This window comes from Microcaecilia unicolor, chromosome 1 (assembly GCF_901765095.1).
Source record: "Microcaecilia unicolor chromosome 1, aMicUni1.1, whole genome shotgun sequence".
Classification (NCBI taxonomy): domain Eukaryota; kingdom Metazoa; phylum Chordata; class Amphibia; order Gymnophiona; family Siphonopidae; genus Microcaecilia; species Microcaecilia unicolor.
In genome coordinates this window covers 252,862,045-252,883,712 of record NC_044031.1, presented here as the reverse complement: position 1 = coordinate 252,883,712, position 21,668 = coordinate 252,862,045, and the positions used below count along the sequence as shown (strand labels likewise).

Below are 21,668 nucleotides of genomic sequence, written 5' to 3'. Positions count from 1 at the left end.
TTCTGTGTGTAATTTAATTGAATAACAAGCTAATTAGCACCACGAATTGGCTGCTAATAATCAATCATCTACCCATGCTTTATAAACCTTCCCAGGCACAAATTCACTTCTATAAAATTTTTATTTTCTATAAAAGTTTTATAGAAGTGAATTTGTGCCTGGGAAGGTTTATAAAGCATAGGTATATGATGGTCCCCGCAGAGGTATAAATTAAATTCTCCAGTTTTATGTGAATAATCAATCATCAGCACTAATTGACATCAATTAAAATTTACATGTACATTTTTAGGCACTGGGAACCACCTGTACATTTTATGTGTAGATTCAAAAAGAAGATGCAGCCATGGGAGGAGCATGGGAGGATCAGGGGCGTTCCTGGAATTTGTGAGCATTTTTATAGAATAAGGGAGATCCATGCGTAATTTAGGCTTGAGAGTTTGCACCAGATTTTACCTTGTGCAAACCCTTGTGCCTTAAATTGGGCATAGATCCTGGCGCCAAATGCTATTCTATAAATGGCACCCAACTCTGAGCGCTTAGGGCTGGATTCTGTAAATGGCGACTGAAAATCCACATGGAAAAAAATTACACCTAGGCATATTATCTAAAGTATGTCTAAATGTTATAGAATAGAATTAAATTTCCATGCGGTATATAGAATACGCTGAGCAGCTTGCCATGCGACCAAATTTGGTCACATCTAGTTAGGCCATTTTTTACTTGGTGTAAATCCCGACGCCCAAATTAGACGCTGATCGGGTGTACTCTATAATAATGCACATAGATTTTAGAAACACCTATGCCCAGCCCATAGCCATGCCCCCTTTTCAACTATGCGACTTAGAGTTTAAGCACACCACGTTATAGAATACACTTATTTATTTGTTGCATTTGTACCCCACATTTTCCCACCTATTTACAGGCTCAATGTGGCTTACATAGTACCGTCAAAGGCGATTACCCAGTTAGTTGATAACAAATATAGGTTGTATAGTGATCGAATGAGGTATATGTGGAGGATCGGAAGGGATGAAGATTGCGTGATGTCCAGTACGACCATTAGTCATGTTATGTTCCTGAGTGAAGAGGTTTACGTGGGGTCGTTGGGGTAGGCCTTTTTGAAGAGGTTGGTTTTTAGTGAAGTTCGGGTGGTCATGGATTGTTTTCACCACTTTGGGAGGCCATTCCATAGTTGTGCACTTATATAGGAGAAGCCGGATGCGTGAGTAGCGAGCTGTGCGTGTAAATCTCAAGAAATGCCAATTAGTGTTGGGAATTGCTTGTTAACATCCATTTAACAGTGCTGATTAGTTAGTTAACCAATTAAATTATGCACAATGTTATAGAATTCGCTTCGGTTTCTGCGCGGATTTTCAGGCACCATATATAGAATTTTGGCCTTAACCTTTTTGTAATTTTCTTTTTGTTTTGTATTATTTGTTTTTTGTTTTTTCTTTTTAGGTGGCAAACTTCTTAAGATTGAAAACAGGACAACAATTGTGGAAGTTGAAGAAAAAGACAGAGAAAAAAATCCTGTTTAACTTTTGTTCTTTATGAAAGGATGACTACGGAAAACATCTAGGATAGTTGAAATGCCTTAAAAACAATTACTTTTAAATTACTTATCTAGGGAACAATAATAAAATATTTTACATGGGTAGATACAAGTTTACCTGCAGAAGGACAAGCCAAGTAAATCTGTCTGTAGTGTCGGACGGACGCAGAAACGCCTGAGAAACAAACAGCAATCCAATATGCACATCTACAGATGGATGTACTTGTCTGTGCTGGTGTTTTGCACCAGGATTCCCTGTTATTTAACCTTTGCTTAGCAAGTTGTATTGTGACTCTTGAAGCAGGTGGTTTTACCGCAGAAACATGGACCATGTCAGGTCCAGTTACTGGTGCTTTGAATAAAAGACTCTTTCACTTCATCCTGTTGGCTGGTTGTGTTTTGTGGCATCCTCAACCCTTGCTTTGGACTTTGGACTATACGTAGTGTTTTGTGTTTTTGACATTTATTTTGCGCTGAATGACCCATTACTTGTAGTGCAGCAAAATATATAGGGTGACGAATCATGGCTCCATTTCTCAATTGCTTATTGGTTAGTAATGTAAAATCATGTCAGGGAAAATGGTTTAGTTTAATGTGCTTTCTCTATCACCTTTCTAATCAATATCATAGTGGGTTATAACAGTGGCGTAGCTATGGGTGGGCCTAGTTTGAAGTTTGGTCGGCTCCGCAAAAGACTGCAGTTGAGGCTGGCCAAAATCAGCTTTCGATAATGTCGATTTTGCCAGCCTTGAGAGATGGCCAGCCATCTCCCGATTTGTGTCGGAAGATGGCTAGCCTTCTCTTTCGAAAATAAGCTGGATAGTGACCCCTAGAATTCTCCAGGAAAGAGAGAGAGCAATTCTTATCCTCCTTGCAAAAGTTGGCAGGAGAAATTGTGGCAGTGTGGATTTGTATATTTTCCCTACAAGAATCAATTACTTACCTGAGGACAGAATTAGAGAGCTGGTTCCCTGTTCCCTTACCCTTCCAGTGCTTGGTTTACACTATAAAGTGCAAATCTGAACTGTCAGGATATCCCCTCTTAGAAGGGCTGTGATGGATCCTGGAACTCTAGAGTTAGGAAATATATTGTATGTGAAGGAATTCTAACTCCTTGATGTAGAATACAGTAGACAAGACAAGATAAGGTATGGAAAAGTAAATGAGCATTTTATTAAACATTATTTTTATTCTTCATATATATGCAAGTCTCCTGTATGGTATTAATTTTAATTTCTTTTTCATTGTAACAATGTATTTTATACCAACAATTACAGATATTTCATTTTAGTTTATTTTCCCCTTTCTCTCAGTACATTTGCATTCTATAGAGTGGACCCCTAAATGCTTTAGAACATATTAAAACAAGGCAGCATAGACTGGCCAAGTGGCACAATGGCAGTGCTGTGTTCCGCCATTTAAGGAATCTGGGTTTGATTCCTAGATAAAGATCTCCTGGTCCCTGGGTCAGTCTGTTACTGGGAACACTGTGTTCTGCTGCTAGATAGGGAGGGAGGGAGTGCCAATTATGATGAAATAGTGACACCTAGTGGTCATATGGAGAACTAATGATTATTGAATGCTACAAAAAGCCCTAATTGTCACTACAATAACTGGACTAAGTTGATTGGGAAGAGTTATAAGTTAAGGGAAGATTCTCTGGCTAGTTGGGAATAAAAATTCATGGCACCATAAACGAGCAAAAGCAAAACACACACAGAAAAATCCAGCATATTGATCAATGTGTAGAAAAATGTCTCTCTCTTGAGTTGACATCACAATGGGAGAATACTCAATGGATTTCCTCAGCTGTTAATTACATTATGACAGTACATGTCTACTGACAAATGAATAATGAGGGTCATGTATACTGTGATAAAGTTGATACTATATTATGCAAACTGAATAGTTGCCATCCTAAACAGTCAAGGAATAGATAAATGTTCATACAACTTTTTCAAGACAATCTACATTTTTTTCATGAGATATGCTTATTTTTATTCACTAAACTTTGTTCTCCCGATATTCAAAACAATTTAACTGGCCAGGAATGGCACCTGGCTGGTTAAATGGCTCTTAACCAGCTATCCGGTGATATTCAGCAGGAGACAGCCAGCCAGCTATCCCCCACTGAATATTCCCAGATAGTGGCTAGAAAATAACTGGCTATACTGTACGATATAACCAGCTATCCCTGGATATCCAGCACATCACCGGCTATTGTAAACGGCCACATTGGACTGCTTAAATAACTGGAATATCTTTGGCCAGTTTAAACTTAGCCAGTTAGTTTATACTGGCCAAAAATAAACCAGATATTCAATGCTGGTCACCGGAAATGGCCCGGCATTGAAACTTAGAGGAGCAGCTGTGAAGGTCAAAAATGTACATCAGGCGTGATTGCTGTTCAAAAATACCATCCTGGAAGCCCAGGCCAAATATATTCCATGTATTAAAAAAGACGGAAGGAAGTCCAAGCGACAGCCAATATGGTTAAAAAGTGAAGTGAAGAAAGCTATTATAGCTAAAAGAAAATCCTACAGAAAATAGAAGGACCCAACTGAAAATAATAAGAAACAGCAGCATAAGGAATAGCAAGTCAAATGCAAAGTGCTGATAAGGAAGGCAAAGAGGGACTTTGAAAAATAGATTGCATAAGAGGCAAAAACATATAGTAAACATTTTTTTAGGTATATTAAAAGCAAGAAGCCAACATAAGAATCAGTTGGACCTCAAGATGACCGAGGGGTAAAAGGGGCACTCAGTGAACACAAAGTCATAGTGAAGAGATTAAATTAATTCTTTCCTTCGGTCTTCACTGAGGAAGATTTGGGAGAGATACCAGTCTAGAAATGGTATTCAAAGCTGATGAATCAGAGAAACTGAATGAAATCTTTATAAACCTAGAGGATATAATGGCGCAATTTGACAAATGGAAGAGTAGCAAATAGCCTGGACTGGATGATATTCATCCCAGAGTACTGATAGAACTGAAAAATGAACTTGCAGAGCTATTGTTAGTAATATGTAATTTATCTTTAAAATCAAGCATGGTTCTGGAAGAGTAGAGGGTGGCCAATATAACGCTGATTTTTAAAAAAGGTTTCAGAGGTTATCCGGGAAATTATAGACCGGTGAGTGCTGACGTCGGTGCCGGGCAAAATGGTAGAGACTATTATAAACAGCAAAATTGCAGAGCATATTCAAAAGCATGGATTAATGAGACAAAGCCAACACGGATTTAGTAAAGGGAAATCTTGCCTCACCGATCTATTACATGTCTTTGAAGGGGTGAATAAACATGTGGATAAAGGTGAGCTGGTCGATATTGTATATCTGGATTTTCAAAAGGCATTTGACAAAGTACCTCATAAAATACTCCAGAAGAAATTGGAAAGTCATGGGATAGGAGGTAGTGTTCTATTGTGGATTAAAAACTGGTTAAAAGATAGAAAACAGAGAGTACAGTTAAATGGTCAGTATTCTAAATGGAGAAGGGTAGATAGTGGTGTTCCGCATGGGGTCTGTGCTGGGAACACTGCTTTTTAACATATTTATAAATGATCTAAAGATGGGAGTAACCAGTGAGATAATTACATTTGCTGACAACATAAAGTTATTCAAAGTTGTTAAATTGCAAGAGGATTGTGAAAAATTACAAGAGGACCTTACGAGACTGGGCATCCAAATGACAGAAGATGTTTAACCTGAGCAAGTGCAAAGTGATGCATGTGGGAAAGAGGAACCCAACATAATGCAAGGTTCCATATTAGGAGTCACCAACCAGGAAAGGGATCTAAGCATCATCGTTGATGATACGTTGAAACCTTCTGCTCAGTGTATGGCGGCGGCTATAAAAGCAAATAGAATGTTAGGTACTATCAGGAAAGGAATGGAAAACAAAAATGAGGACATTATAATGCCTTTGTATTGCTCCATGGTGCAACTGCATCTTGAATATTGTGTGCAATTCTGGTCACCTCATCTCAAAAGAAATAGTGGAATTAGAAAAGGTACAGAGAAGGGCAACAAAAATGATAAATGGGATGGGAAGACTTCCCTATGAGGAAAGACTAAAGCATCTAGGGCTCTTCAGCTTGGAGACCTGATGGTATTCATCCCAGAGTATTAATAGAACTAAAAAATGAACTTGCGGAGCTACTGTTAGAAATATGCAATCTGTCCCTAAAATCGAGTGTAGTACCGGAAGACTGGAGGGTAGCCAATGTTACTCCGATTTTTAAGAAGGGTTCCAGAGGAGATCCGGGAAATTATAGACCGGTGAGTCTGACGTCAGTGCCGGGCAAGATGGTGGAGGCTATTATTAAGAATAAAATTGCAGAGCATATACAAAAACATGGACTGATGAGACAAAGTCAGCACGGATTTAGTGAAGGGAAGTCTTGCCTCACCAATCTAATGCATTTTTTTGAGGGGGTAAGCAAACATGTGGACAATGGGGAGCCGGTTGATATTGTATATCTGGATTTTCAGAAGGCGTTTGACAAAGTGCCGCACGAAAGACTCCTGAAGAAATTGCTGAGTCATGGAATCGGAGGTAGGGTATTATTATGGATTAAGAACTGGTTGAAAGATAGGAAGCAGAGAGTAGGATTGCGTGGCCAGTATTCTCAGTGGAGGAGGGTAGTTAGTGGGGTCCCGCAGGGGTCTGTGCTGGGTCCGTTGCTTTTTAATGTATTTATAAATGACCTAGAGATGGGAATAACTAGTGAGGTAATTAAATTCGCCGATGACACAAAATTATTCAGGGTCGTCAAGTCGCAGGAGGAATGTGAACGATTACAGGAGGACCTTGCGAGACTGGGAGAATGGGCGTGCAAGTGGCAGATGAAGTTCAATGTTGACAAGTGCAAAGTGATGCATGTGGGTAAGAGGAACCCGAATTATAGCTACGTCTTGCAAGGTTCCGCGTTAGGAGTTACGGATCAAGAAAGGGATCTGGGTGTCGTCGTCGATGATACGCTGAAACCTTCTGCTCAGTGTGCTGCTGCGGCTAGGAAAGCGAATAGAATGTTGGGTGTTATTAGGAAGGGTATGGAGTCCAGGTGTGCGGATGTTATAATGCCGTTGTATCGCTCCATGGTGCGACCGCACCTGGAGTATTGTGTTCAGTACTGGTCTCCGTATCTCAAAAAAGATATAGTAGAATTGGAAAAGGTACAGCGAAGGGCGACGAAAATGATAGTGGGGATGGGACGACTTTCCTATGAAGAGAGGCTGAGAAGGCTAGGGCTTTTCAGCTTGGAGAAGAGACGGCTGAGGGGAGATATGATAGAAGTGTATAAAATAATGAGTGGAATGGATCGGGTGGATGTGAAGCGACTGTTCACGCTATCCAAAAATACTAGGACTAGAGGGCATGAGTTGAAGCTACAGTGTGGTAAATTTAAAACGAATCGGAGAAAATTTTTCTTCACCCAACGTGTAATTAGACTCTAGAATTCATTGCCGGAGAACGTGGTACGGGCGGTTAGCTTGACGGAGTTTAAAAAGGGGTTAGATAGATTCCTAAAGGACAAGTCCATAGACCGCTATTAAATGGACTTGGAAAAATTCCGCATTTTTAGGTATAACTTGTCTGGAATGTTTTTACGTTTGGGGAGCGTGCCAGGTGCCCTTGACCTGGATTGGCCACTGTCGGTGACAGGATGCTGGGCTAGATGGACCTTTGGTCTTTCCCAGTATGGCACTACTTATGTATTTATGTACTTATGAGAAAAGACTGCTGAGGGGAGATATGATATAGGTCTATAAAATAATGAATGGATTGGAATGGGTAGACGTGAATCGTTTGTTTACTCTTTCCAAAAATACTAGGACTAGTGGTCATGCAATGAAGCTACAAAGTAGTAAATTTAAAATGAATTGGAGAAAATATTTCTTCAGTCAACGTGTAATTTTTTTTTAAACATTTTTTTTATTGAAGATGAGAGAACAAGTCAACTTCACTTACACACACCTCAGAACCTTATACTACATTCCATAAAGACTTGACATTAACATTGTTATCCCCTCCCTTAGCCTCATCCCTCCCCATCCTCCCTATCAGTTACTCACACACATGATCTCCTCTCCTACTAACTAAGTTTCCATTAGTCCAACTCCTTCCTCCTCTTCACATCCTCTTCCTGCACAACTTCCACACTGTAGATACAGTTTTCAGACACAGGGACCTCTCACACGTTTCATAGCTGCACTCAGGCTCCTCACCTCCTGGATCGCCATAGTCATCCAGTTTCCTGGCATGTACAGGTCTCTTGGCTCCTAAACTCACTCACCTCAACCTGCAGGCAACACCTCCCAATACTGGGTAGCCTTCTCTTATACCTCTTCTTCCTTCTGGAGTACCAGTCTCTTGTTCCTTTTAGTATTCTTTTCCATGTTCCTTCTTTTAGCACCTTCCTGTTCCTTTGCCTTAAGATCAGGGTCGTACTTTAGGGCTCAACCCTCACAAGGTTGTCGACTTCTGGATACAGCTCCCCTTGCTTCCAAGCACCAGAAAAGACGCCAAAGACTCTTATATGACTTCTGGGACCTCCTGACTCCTCCCTTGGTTTCTTGGGATCAAGCAGAAAAAATTCTGAGACCTATAAATCCATGTTGCTCCCAGGCCATATACTACCCCTGAATGACCACCAGCACAGGCAAAATATGTCTCCTATTGCTAAGGGAATTAGTGATGCTAGGGTCACCCTGTGAAACTCTCTGCAGCACTCTCGTCCCTTGCAGTCCTTCTACATACAATCAGGTAGTATGCATCCCAGGCTCATTCTATGTCATTTCTCTTCCACATGCAAACTGTTTCTACTCCATTCCTTTCCTCAGTCTTCCTCTAACTCTTGTTGTCATGCCAACTAAAGTCTGCTTTGTCTTAACCAAGTCTTCTTATAACTTGACGTTTTGCATTTCTCTATGAGACGCTATGAGGCTAATTTTAAAACAAAGCATGTGCACACAGAGTACTGGTAAATTTTCAAAATGAAAGTGGATGCAATTCCATTTTAAAAATTGTGCTACAACTGAAAGACATGGGCTACATCCCAAATCCTTTCCCCTCCTCTCATATTAATCCTACTTAATATGCTTGTGTTATAAGCACATAAGTACGTAAATATATATGTATTGCTGCACTGGGACAGACTGAAGGTCCATCAAACCCAGTATCCTGTTTCCAGCAGTGGCCAACCCAAGTCACAAGTACCTGGCAAGATCTCACGAGAGTAAATAGATTCCATACTGTTTATCCTAGGAATAAGCAGTGGATTTTCTCCCAGTCCACCTCAATCATTATTTATGGACTTTTCTTCCAGGAACATGTTCAAAACTTGTTTTTAAAACCCTTCTAACATAGGATATCATCTGTGAATTTTGTGACAATTATGTTTAGTGTAGTGTAAAACATGCCTTGTCTACACATTTTACTGAATTACAGTGAGAGAAAGGAATTCTTTTTAAACACAGTTGAAACTTTCTTAAAGAGTCCACATTATCATTACACAATGTGCGAGTAGCAGTTCTGATGTAATATGAAACACCCAGCGAGACTCTAGCAATGATTAAGAAAGCTGTAGATTACAGGTCAGGTGGCATTTTACATCATACAGTGGATCTAACAAATCGTCAGATATGTTAAATGCACTTCTAACCTTATTAACCTGCACAGAGCTATCAGACTTAATTCTGTTCCTCTATTGGTACAATGACCTTTGGCAACCTGAACTCATAATGTCAACATAAAGGAAATAAGACTATTGCAGCTAGCAGAAGTTGTTCGGGAGTTGTTGTTTTTAAATTCTTTTTCTTTTGCTGATCCATCATTTCCTTACTTCTGCTGTGTCACTGCCAAAAGGATTTTGGAAGGATTTTTTAAGCTGAAAAGAAAAAGAGAAAAAATTGATATGCTTAGAAAAATGAAAATGGAGAAAATACAGGTAACCTTTACTTTTTTTTAGGACATAAATATAACATTTATAGATGGAACAGTAATAATAAGAATTAGGGCCTGGCAAACTAATAATCATAACATTCATCTTCAATCCTGGTATTTGCATATGAGTGAGGATTGGAGATATTTATGCACGTTTTGGAAGAATATCGGCAGGGATCAGTATATAGAAATGCCCTATATTTATTCCCCCTGGATTCTGATTTCCTCCTCCTCCTTCTGGCTAACATTAGTTGGACAACTTTGCTACTTAACTTTACCAGATATTAAGCCTGATACTTAGCCCAAATTCTTAAAGGACCAACCAGGAAAAAATATAGTGCGTGAACTTTGGATACCAAACACATCTTTTACAAAGGAACGCTAGCGTTTTTAGTGAGTGCATTAGATATGCATGTGCTAAACACTAGAGATGCCCATATCTCTAGCATTTAACACATGCTAATCATTAGCGCATGCTAAAAACGGTAGCGCACCTTTGCAAAAGGACCCCATAGTCTTTAAGAGTTACAAGCAATTTTTTCTTCATGACTTCAGATCTACATGGTGTCCAGAAAAAAATTAGACCCCTTACAATTTGTTTAAACATTAGAAGATTTTTGAAAACACATTTGTATAATGTTTTTTCTTTCTTAATTTATAATTTGTATTCAAAGTGTTCAACCTTGACACATTCACAAAGTCTTCAATGCCACTGAGTCGTTGGCTCAATAAATTCTGGGGGTTTCATTAATTAAGATCTCAGCTGTTTTGCGAGCTCAATATGCTGGAGCTCCATTCTATTGAAATATAAAGTACTCAGAAGTGTCTCGAATTTCAGGCAGAAGTTTCTGCTGCAGTAGGACATTTACTGGTTATTTGGAAAAATGTTGAGGTCTCGTTTTTTCCAGACACTGTGTATATTATTTTAAATATGACTTACTACACAGCGTCCTATATTTTAGTTGCAATAGAGAGTAATTAGAATACATAAAGATCGATATTCAATCGGCAGCAGTCATTGTTTTTTTGTGTGCTGACTGTTGCTGGCTAAATTAGACCCAGCTATTCAATGCTGAGCCATGTCTGGGCACTGACATTGAATACGTGCATCTCACTGGACGCGTGCTGGCCACCGGAACTTTTGCAGCTCCCAGATGATATTCAATTGGGATTCACCTAACAACAGTCACAGTCATAGCAAGAAGACTAGACTTGCATCTTTATTAAATGATCTTCATTTTGCCTTAAGTGTAATGAGGTACTTGTAGTGTCGCTAGACCTCACTGCTGTTTTGGACCTTACTGTTCACTTGTTACTTCTTTCTAGACTTTCTGACATTGATATTACATTGTTTCCATGGTTCTCTTATTTCCTCTCAGAGCGGTTCTTCTCAGTCACACTGCCTGTTTAAGTGATCCTTTTCCTATGATGTGTAGTGTCTCTCAGTGTTCAGTTCTTTCCTCTCTTCTCTTTAATATCTTCCTGAGCCCATTTGCCTCCCTAATCCAGAATTTGTCTATTACCTCTTACTTCTACACTAGCAATATCCTCATGTTATCCATTCAGGACCCCTATGACCCAGATTTAAACTCCCTCTAATCATGTCTTGACTCTGTCAACTCTTGACTGATGAATCACTGCCTTTTCAACCCTGCTAAAAGTGTTGCAGCATGGATTACTGGGCTCCCTTTGTTACCACATCTCTGTTACCATCCTTGAAAGGCAACCCACTAGTCTGGTTGGTAGTCAGTGCTGGCATCCACATAGCTAAACAGGCCAAGTTAGGACTGCTATTTACATGATCCTACATGCCTAGTTAGCAAAGTGAACACTGGCACTGAATACTGACGGCATCCAAATAACTGTCAACTCCTTCCCAACTCCACCCATAAAATGCCCCTCTCCTGCCCACTTTCAAAATGGATGATTAGTCTCCATATTTATCCCAGTGAGTGTGAATTAAGTTGCGGGAGTGGGAGGGAGCCTCTCTTGCCCCCTTAAATTGCTTTAAATATTAGGCCCATAGTTCTTACATTCTGTAGAAAACTGCTAAAATCCATTTTTGGCTGTGCAGGAAGTCCTTTTCTTTCCTTGCAATCCACAGGTATTTCCTTTGATTCCTCTTCTGAAGATACAGTGGTAAGACATTCAGCTACTAAATGAGATGTAGAACCTGAAGACAGAGAAACATCTGAAGTAGTCTTTTCTTCTTCCCGCCAATTAAAGAAGTCAAGCTCTGAACATAGTTTTGACTGTTCTTCTAATAGCTGTTCCAACTGCTGGACAGGAAAACAAAAAGAAGTAACTTATTTCTGTAAAAGTTATTATACTATTTAATTTCTTATTACAACACTAAAATTCTGAAACTTTCAGTAGCAAGTTTATAATTAGGGAAGTGGCTGGTGGATTTAAGATTCACTTGCCAAGAGTGCTGGGGAGGAGCCAGCTACTGTAGCAGATGTTCCTACCAACAACATAGAAATGTGCAGGAAGGAAGTTACATAAGTCAATTTTAGACTTCGATAGGAAATTGAAATCTGGATTTTTAATGGTAGCATCTGCAGAAATGTTCCTTATTTTATGTGGAGGACCCCATAGGCAGGCTAAGCTCCAGAGTCCCAATGCATGGATGAGACAAGGATGCAGAGACGAAAACTTTAGATTCTTTGGGATCTCAGCAACATTTGGAGAAGGAGAACCTATTCCAAAAGGAAGGATTCTACCTTAATCAAGTGCAACCTGACTGCTGATACTTATTTATTTTAATTTTGCTCACACCTTTTTCAGTAGTAGCTCAAGGTGAGTTACATTCAGGTACTCTGGATATTTCTCTGTCCCAGGAGGGCTCACAATCTAAGTTTCTACCTGAAGCAATGGAGGATTAAGTGACTTGTCCAAGATCACAAGGAGCAGCAGTGGGATTTAAACTGGCCACCACTGGATTGCAAGACTAGTGCTCTAACCACTACACTACACTACACTACACTACACTAGCAGAACAGCTTTGAAACTGGACCTTGGTGAAGAAAGTTGACATTCAAGAGCACATGGGTTGGAGTGAGGTATTTCAAAGGACAGTGGCAAAATGGAGCATTTCATGACTGTGATTTGTATTACTATTTTTATGACATGTATTTCTCTTGTTAGGCCAGCTGGTGGTGTCTGTCCTCTACTTTAAAGCTGTTGCAGAGGTGACTGTTTTTCTTTCAGCTTAAGCCCTGAGGGAAAGTAACCTGCACTGCTATTGACCAAATACCCTTCAGTGCTAATGCTCTGGGCTCTGATTAGCCCTGAAGTACAAAATCCAGCTAGAATGTGATGGATTACCCTAATCTCAGAGAGGGAGTGTGGAGAGTAAAGACCGCTGCACTGAGACCCTGTTCAAAACCTGTGAGTCGTTATTTTCCTGAACTCCCCAGGTACTACTCAGGTAGTAAGAAAGTGTCTAGTTAGTTTTTATGTTGATACCTGTTAATTTACCTGTTATTGTTTGCTGTTTATACCTTTTTTTCACCATTCACTGTTCCACTTTCCTGATAATAAACCTATTAGTTTATTAGCTCTGTTGTCCTGGACTGGCTAAGAATCCTGGTGGTTTATGTTCTTAGTCTGTAGGTATTTTCTAGGAACACTGAGACCCCTGGGATTGTGGCCCCAGTGTCCTTAGAAACCACCAGGGAAATAACTTTTGAGTGAGAGACTTGCCCAGAAGCAAGAGAAACCCAGTGCAGTGGAGTGGAGGGTATGCCAGTGTAGAGCATGTGCACAGGTACAGGCGGACATGAGCAGTGCTCTTTAGGTGGCTGCAGGGTTAGCTCCAGGTGGGTGCTAAGCGTTTCGTGACAGAAGGCAAATCTGAATGACAAGCATAGCAAGCTAGAAATGTGCTCTGTGTGACACACCCCCAAGCACTCCTGGAACAGTCCCACTCCACCCACATGTATCACGATGGCAAGGCAAGTGTCCCAGTTTCTCTTGCGCACTGTATGGAGACTGGAAAGTTATAATGTATAAAACTAAGGGGCCTATTTACTAAAGCTTAGTGCATGCTAATGGAATTAGCACATGCTAAATACTAATTAGTTTATAAGTACAAAAAGGGCTTATTAGCATTTAGCGTGCCCTAAGCTTTACTTAGCCCGCCCCCCCCCCAGCCCAGTATAAGAGGCTTGGGGAGGCCTCCCCAGTCACATAAGCAACAGCCCAACACAGCAATCAACAACAGAGTGGTTTCCTCTCCTACCCCAGGTATGCTGGCATCTTGCATCTCTCTAATACCCTTGATCGCTGCCAGTAGCAGCACTGCCACTGTAGCAATTATAGCAGTCTGCCTCAGAGCCTCAGCTTTCTCAGCCATACATCCTGACTATGCAGAACAGGAAGTTGCAGCAGAGGAGGTGGGACATTTAGCGGAGAAGGCCGAGGCTCTGAGGCAGACTATTATAATTGCTGCAATGCTGCTACCAGCAGCGATTATGGTAAATGCCAGGGATTATCAGAGGGAGGGAAAGGGAGAGACACTGGAACTGCACCATGAGAGGAGGAGAGGGAGGGAAGGGGAAAGATGCAGGTATTGCTCTGCTGAACCTTTGAGAGGGGTGATGGACAGACAGGAAGATGTTCTGGAACCACATGGGAGATGGGGAGGATGGAAGGGGAGAGATGCAGGATCTACAGGATGAAGAGAGAGAGGTGCAGGTACTGCTGCTGTACCTTTTGGGGGGGGGGGGATGATGGACAGACAGGAAGAGATGCTGGACTAGGTGGGGGAGGGAAGGGGAAAGATTCTGGATCTATAGGATGGAGGGAGAGAGGTGCAGGTGCTGCTCTGATGGACCTTTTTTGGGGAGGGTGAAGAGCAGAGAGGAAGAGGTGCTGGACTTGGGGGGGGGGGGGGAGGAAAGGGGAGAGATGCGGGACCTACAGGATGGAGGGAGAGAGGAAACCGCTCTGCTCTGCTGGACCTTTTAGGGGGATGATGGACATAGAGGAAGGGGTGCTAGACTCCGGAGGGAGGGGATTGTTAGATGTGGACTAGCTGGTGGGAGGGAGAGAAAGAGAGGCTGAACTTGGGGAAAGGGGGAGAGACATTGGACTATGAAAGGGTGATGGGAATTGAGGACACATTGGCCTCAGGGTAGGGGGCAGGAGGAAGGGAAGAGAAAGGGGAGCATTAGGGTGACAGAGAAGAGATGCTGGGCACTGAGGGAGCATAAGGAGAGGGACACAACACTGGGCAGAGAGGGGATATGGACATACAGGAGCAATGCTGATCATGGGGGGGGGGGGGGGGGGTGAGGGATAGTGATACAGGAGCAATGTTGATCATAGGAGGAGGATTAGGGACAAAGGGAATAGGTCAAGGTAGGAACCCAGAGGGGAGATGCTGAACATGGAGAAAAGGACAGGGTCAGCGACACAGAGGGGAGATGAAAGCAGGATGCATAGGGACAGAGAAATGATGAACAGTGGACATGGATAGAGAGGAAATGTCAAATGAATAGGAGATCCTGCAAAGTCAAGAAAAAACAAATAGGGAAAAGCAGACAAGAGATACTGGGACCAAAGCCAATAGAAAAATAATATGTTCAGACAACAAAAGTTAAAAAAAAGTATTTTATTTTGTATTTATTAATTGGAATATGTTAACTTTTGGAAATGTGTATCTCTGATATTTTGCATTTAAGTTTCTACTTCTCTGTTAGTGCTGTGTGCAGAATCTGATTTTGAGGTTTCTAGTTCATATTTTTATTACTGATTTTTATTACCTTCTTCAGATATATTAGTGAATGGAGGAAGACTAAAAAGGGCATTGTGAGACTGAAAGATGCTGAGAACCGCTATATAGATAATGATGAAGAAAAAGCAAATTTGCTAAATAGATACTTTTGTTCTGTTTTCACAGAAGAAAATCCTGGAGCAGGACCGCAATGGACTGGCAAAAGTACATGTGAGAATGGAATGGATATAGCACCGTTCACGGAAGAGAGTGTGTATGAACAACTTAAAAATCTAAAGGTGGACAAAGCAGTGGGACCGGATGGGATCCACCCCAGGATATTGAGGGAGCTCAGAGAGGTTCTGGCGGGTCCTCTTAAAGATTTGTTTAATAAATCCTTGGAGATGGGAGAGGTTCTGTGGGATTGGAGAATGGCGGAGGTGGTCCCTCTTCACAAAAGTGGTGATAGGGAAGAAGCTGGAAACTACAGGCCGGTAAGCCTCACTTCAATTATTGGAAAAGTAATGGAAGCGATGCTGAAGGAAAGGATAGTGAATTTCTTGGAAGCAAATACGTTGCAAGATCCGCGACAACATGGTTTTACCAAAGGGGAAATCATGCCAAACGAATCTCATTGAATTCTTTGACTGGGTGACCGGAGAATTAAATCAAGGACGTGCTGTGGACGTAATCTACTTAGATTTCAGTAAAGCTTTTGACACGGTTCCCCACAGGAGGCTCTTGAATAAACTAGACGGGCTGAAGATAGGACCCGAAGTGGTGAACTGGATTAGGAACTGGTTTGCGGGCAGACGCCAGAGGGTGGTGGTAAATGGAGTTCGCTCAGAGGAGAGAAAGGTCAGTAGTGGAGTGCCTCAGGGATCGGTGCTGGGGCCGATTCTATTCAATGTATTTGTGAGTGATATTGCCGAAGGGCTAGAAGGTAAAGTTTGCCTTTTTGCGGATGACACCAAGATTTGCAACAGAGTGGACACTCCGGAGGGAGTGGAAAGCATGAAAAAAGATCTGCGGAAGCTAGAAGAATGGTCTAATGTTTGGCAATTAAAATTCAATGCGAAGAAATGCAAAGTGATGCACTTAGGGAGTAGAAATCCACAGGAGACGTATGTGTTCGGCGGGGAGAGTCTGATAGGTACGGATGGGGAGAGGGATCTTGGGGTGATAGTATCTGAGGACCTGAAGGCGACGAAACAGTGTGACAAGGCGGTGGCCGTAGCTGGAAGATTGCTAGGCTGTATAGAGAGAGGTGTGACCAGCAGAAGAAAAGAGGTTTTAATACCCCTGTATAAGACGTTGGTGAGGCCCCACCTGGAGTATTGTGTTCAGTTTTGGAGGCCGTATCTTGTGAAGGATGTTAAAAAAATGGAAGCGGTGCAAAGAAAAGCTACGAGAATGGTATGGGATTTGCATTCCAAGACGTATGAGGAGAGACTTGTTGACCTGAACATGTATACCCTGGAGGAAAGGAGAAACAGGGGTGATATGATACAGACGTTCAAATATTTGAAAGGTATTAATCCGCAAACGAACCTTTTCCGGAGATGGGAAGGCGGTAGAACGAGAAGACATGAAATGAGATTGAAGGAGGGCAGACTCAAGAAAAATGTCAGGAAGTATTTTTTCATGGAGAGAGTGGTGGATGCTTGGAATGCCCTCCCGTGGGAGGTGGTGGAGAGGAAAACGGTAACGGAATTCAAACATGCGTGGGATAAACATAAAGGAATCCTGCACAAAAGGAAGGGATCCCCAGAAGCTTAGCCGGTGGTGGGAGGCAGGGCTGGTGGTTGGGAGGTGGGGGTAGTGCTGGGCAGACTTATACGGTCTGTGCCAGAGCCGGTGGTGGGAGGCGGGACTGGTGGTTGGGAGGTGGGGATAGTGCTGGGCAGACTTATACGGTTTGTGCCCTGAAAAAGACAGGTACAAATCAAGGTAAGGTATACACAAAAAATGGCACATGTGAGTTTATCTTGTTGGGCAGACTGGGTGGACCATGCAGGTCTTTTTCTGCCGTCATCTACTATGTTACTATGATTTGTAGTTCCTTGTTTCTTATTTGTTGAGAGTCTGTGTTGTGTGTGTGATCAAGGTGTAGTACATAAGTAATGCCACACTGGGAAAAGACCAAGGGTCCATCGAGCCCAGCATCCTGTCCACAACAGCGGCCAATCCAGGTCAAGGGCAACTGGCAAGCTTCCCAAACGTACAAACATTCTATACATGTTATTCCCGGAATTGTGGATTTTTCCCAAGTCCATTTAGTATTCTGCTATCATGTAGGGTCTGTGTAGAGATCTTGTTGCAGTACTGTTTGTTTTGTTGTTGTTTTTCACTAGCTAGTGCATTGGTGTTTTAGTGCCTGGTGTAACATGTACAGTACTTGCCTTTCTGTGGATGCAAAATATATGTTTAAATTAGCAGCTTGATAGTCCAGTGTGCAGTGTTAGGGGTCGGTATTATTTATATCAGATTTCTTAGGCTACATATTTAACTGCTATATCAAAAGTATTCACCTGTTTTATTAACACAACTTATTAAGGTGTTTATTATAAAGCAAAGTTGAAGATATGTGCCATGTGGTAATTATTTTGCAGGGTACTGTGATGTGTGTTGAGATGTTGACCAGACTCAAGTCTACTTTAATGGCAAAGTTTAAGCTAAGGGATAATGCACATTTATTTAAAAATGTCACTATTTCCAAATGACTCCTTTTACAAAGCCATGGTAGTGATTCCCACATGGTGAATGCGATGAAGCTCATAGGAATTGAATGGATTTTGTCGCATCTGCTGTGCTGGGAATCACTACCACTGCTTTGTAAAAGGAGCTCGAAGTCTCTACAAGTATGTATGGAGTTTATGTTTGATGCAGGATAGACTGTTACTTAGAAATCTGTCATCAAGTGCACTCTAAGGCATTATTAAGGAGTATACCAAACACTACTCACACCTATATGTCTAGTGCCCCCTCATGTTAGGTCTGCCCCCCCCCCTAAAACAAAAGGTGAAGTATGGCTACACCACTGGTACCACCATCTACCTGACCAGGATGAAGAAAAAGATGATTAAATATTAACAGAAATTAGAAATACAAATACAGTTGGAAATAAGAAAAATAGAGGGATTTTAATTAACCCAGTAGTGACTGGATAAATGTCTAATTAGGACACGTAAGGTAAGGTTTCTAGATGCCATAAAAGACTGCTTCATGGAGCAGCTGGTCCTGGAACTGCTTCAAGTCTAGTCCTCACTGGAATGTAGTATCTGGTGCAAGAGACAACACTAGTGGGGTTGTATAGCAATAGTGTTCATAATGCCATCAATTTTGCCTTAATAACTGAAGGGGGGCACTAATGAAAACTAGAGTACCATCTAACTTTAACAAACAGGATGATAAAACAAGGAAATTAAAAAACTAAAAACAGCAGTTGCAAAAGTTAAAAGTTTGCATGCAACATGGAAACCAGGGGCAGACTGGCCATTGGAACAATAAGGCAGTGTCTGAGGGCCCACGGCAGTAGGGGGCCTATTTCCCCCTAGTCATCATATAGTTTTATCATTTTTTTAAGGTGGTTAGGGGCCTATGTCTGGGTGTCTGTTATTTGGACTAATCATAAATTTGTTTATATAGGGCCCTGTTTACTAAGCCGCGCTGTAGGCGCGTTAACTTTTTAGCGCGCGCTAAAAATTAGCACACACTAATGCTAGAGACACCCATATATTCCTATGGGTCTCTATAGCATTAGCACATACTAATATTTAGCACACGCTAAAAAGTTAACGCGCCTACAGCACGGTTTAGTAAACAGGGCCCATAGTTTAAATGTCTCCTCTGTTAATTTTTTTCTCCAGTATTGGTTTTATTTTATACTCACTTTTTATGTTTCTGTTCCATTGTACCCTCAGAGATCTAGACAGATCACAAGTTGATATGTACATATTCACAATACAGTACTGATGCTTGTAAACATACTAGATTCTGTGGTTCGATTTATTAAGAATACTTTTTACTTTGTAGTAAAAAAGTAGTTTTAAGAGCTGTACTTTATTACTTAAGTATTTTGGGGGGATAAGACTTTCTACTTTTACTTCACTACTTTTGAAGATAGTAGTTTTACTTTTTAGTTAAGTACTTTTAAAAAGTAACAAATCCATCTCTGTAAACGTGTATGTTTTGAAATGGCAGAGTCCCTATAAAGAGGTGACAGACTCAGAGGTTAGTTACTCAGACTTGGTAAAACAATGCATTTTACTGCAGTTTTGTAACTAACCCCGAGTTTGTCTCCCCTCCACAGAGATGCTACTCCAAGAACAAAACAACTCTTAACAAGAAGCAGAGAATAAGAACCTTTACAATACCATTACACTTCCTTCCTTAAGCTGACGGATCCGATCATCCAGCTGGAATTCTAATTCTGCTATCTCTTGGTGAACAGCTCGGCGTAAACCTTGAAGTCTTCTTGATTCCTCCCTACAGTAAAGACATATGCATGACTATATAGCTGATACATTAATGAATGAGATGTATTAAATTTCCACACAACATTGTTTTTCTATACAACAAAATATCTTTCATCAGGAGTAGAAAAATGATTAAGTCACTTTGGGCCCTGTTTACTAAGGTGCGTTAGTGTTTTTAGTGTGCCTACACTTAGCGCGCATGCTAACCACGTAGGTGCCTATAGGGATATTGTAGGCACGTACATGGTTAACGCACGTACATGGTTAATGCACATTAAAAACATTAACGCGCCTATAGTGATATTGTAGGCATGTACATGGTTAACGCACTTATAACGTTGCTTAGTAAACAGGGCCCCAACTTAGGTCAAGAATTGTAAAACGTCACATAAAAGAATGGTAATGTTAAGCACAATAGCACAAGTGAGTAATTCTAATATTTTTGGTAGTGATGCCAGAGGAGTGGCCTAGTGGTTACAGCCCCGGTCGTGCAATCCAGAGGTGGCCAGTTCAAATTCCACTGCTGCTCCTTGTGATCTTGGGCAAGTCACTTAACCCTCCATTGCCTCAGGTACAAACTTAGATTGTGAGCCCTCCTGGGACAGAGGAATAAATACCCAGTGTACCTGAATGTAAATCACCTTGAGCTACTACTGAAAAAGGTGTGAGCAAAATCTAAATAAATAATGTAAATTAACTAAATTACTCTCTTCCCCCCTCCTTCTATAACGTTGTGAGCACATTTATATATACACTATGCTTGCAATTGCAAGTGTATGTTATAGAATACTAGTACATGTGCAACTTAGGGGGCAGATACTCTGCCTACAGTGATCAATGTTTTGTTCACTGCCACTGGCTTTAAACCCGGAAATTCAATGCTGGGCCATGTCCAGGCACCAGCACTGAATTTCCAGGTTTGCGGAGCCGGCTTACTGTGATATTCAGCACTTAACCAGCTATGGGTTACTGCATAAAGACAGGACTGACTTTTATGTAGTCCTATTTATGTGGTTACCATGGCCAGTTAAGTATCGAATAGAGACTCTTAACCAGCTAAGTGCTGACTCCATCTCTGGAACGCTCCCAAAATAGCCGGTTTTCATTTCAATGCTAACTGGTTATTTTCAGCAGTACTAACCAGTTAAGTGCACTGAAAATTAGCAGTTATCCCTGAACAGGCGATTAAACCTGACAGGAGCCATTTCTGGCCCATTAAATTGCTTTGAATATTGATCCCTTAAATAATTTGTAATTGGTGCTAAGGGGCATTAATTGGCTCATATTTACAGATATGCTGGCAAAGAAAAATTATGTCTTACCTGATAATTTTCTTTCCTTTAGTCCTATACCAAATGAGTCCAGACCAATGGATTTTGTGCATTGACCAGCACATGTAGACAGAGAGAAAAAGTAGTTCCAAGTGATTTGTCCCAAAGGGTATTGTGAAGCCATAAGATCTTCAGTATTTCTATTAGCCAAGCAGTGGTGCTCATATTCATACTGTCAATTAAGACCAGATATATGTGGCAGAACCAATGTCAAACTCAGCCAGTATCAATTGGAATTATTCAGGCATAACCTCTACTGACATGCAGCAAGACCATAGAGTCAGGAAATGCATTCCAAAAAATACATGAAAGAAACGTGAAAACAGAAACAAAGGTATCTGCAAAAGGAAAATAATGGCAACAAAGACAGAACCTCAAAGTTCCATCCAATTCCAGAAGGAGTGGAGTTCCAAATACAGAATAGCAGTTCTACTTCATGTAGTTGAGAAGTGTAGCTGTACCCATGGAGCAAAGTAATGCAGATGAGGAGAACAGGGTGCCTGGACTCTTATGCCTTCCAGTTGAATAGAATAACTGGGCAATACAGCTGCCAGAGTACTCATGAGTCAATGAACTCATTAGAACAGAGATTAAAAAACAAAACAAAACAGCTTGTGCCATTCCCATGCAATCAGAC

The 21,668-nt window shown here is 41.2% G+C and overlaps 2 protein-coding genes across 4 annotated transcripts in view; one reads left to right on the top strand and one right to left on the bottom strand.

Moving 5' to 3' along the window:
* PPP1R17 (protein phosphatase 1 regulatory subunit 17) overlaps positions 1 to 19,738 on the top strand; it is a 38,544-nt gene extending 18,806 nt beyond the window's left edge. For 2 of the 3 annotated variants that reach the window (XM_030205653.1, XM_030205661.1), the window contains one exon: positions 1,462 to 1,935. In XM_030205653.1, the coding sequence (XP_030061513.1) occupies positions 1,462 to 1,541 (80 nt within the window). In that variant the 3' untranslated portion in view covers positions 1,542 to 1,935. Of the gene's footprint in view, positions 1 to 1,461; positions 1,936 to 19,534 lie in introns of those variants that run through there. The other variant, XM_030205669.1, reaches the window with a different exon arrangement.
* Positions 8,769 to 21,668, bottom strand: part of ITPRID1 (ITPR interacting domain containing 1) — a 249,370-nt gene continuing 236,470 nt past the window's right edge. The window contains exons 11-13 of the mRNA XM_030205640.1: positions 19,599 to 19,710; positions 11,537 to 11,782; positions 8,769 to 9,447 (exon numbers count right to left, since the gene is read on the bottom strand). Of these exons, the coding sequence (XP_030061500.1) occupies positions 9,391 to 9,447; positions 11,537 to 11,782; positions 19,599 to 19,710 (415 nt within the window). The 3' untranslated portion in view covers positions 8,769 to 9,390. The remainder of the gene's footprint in view (positions 9,448 to 11,536; positions 11,783 to 19,598; positions 19,711 to 21,668) is intronic.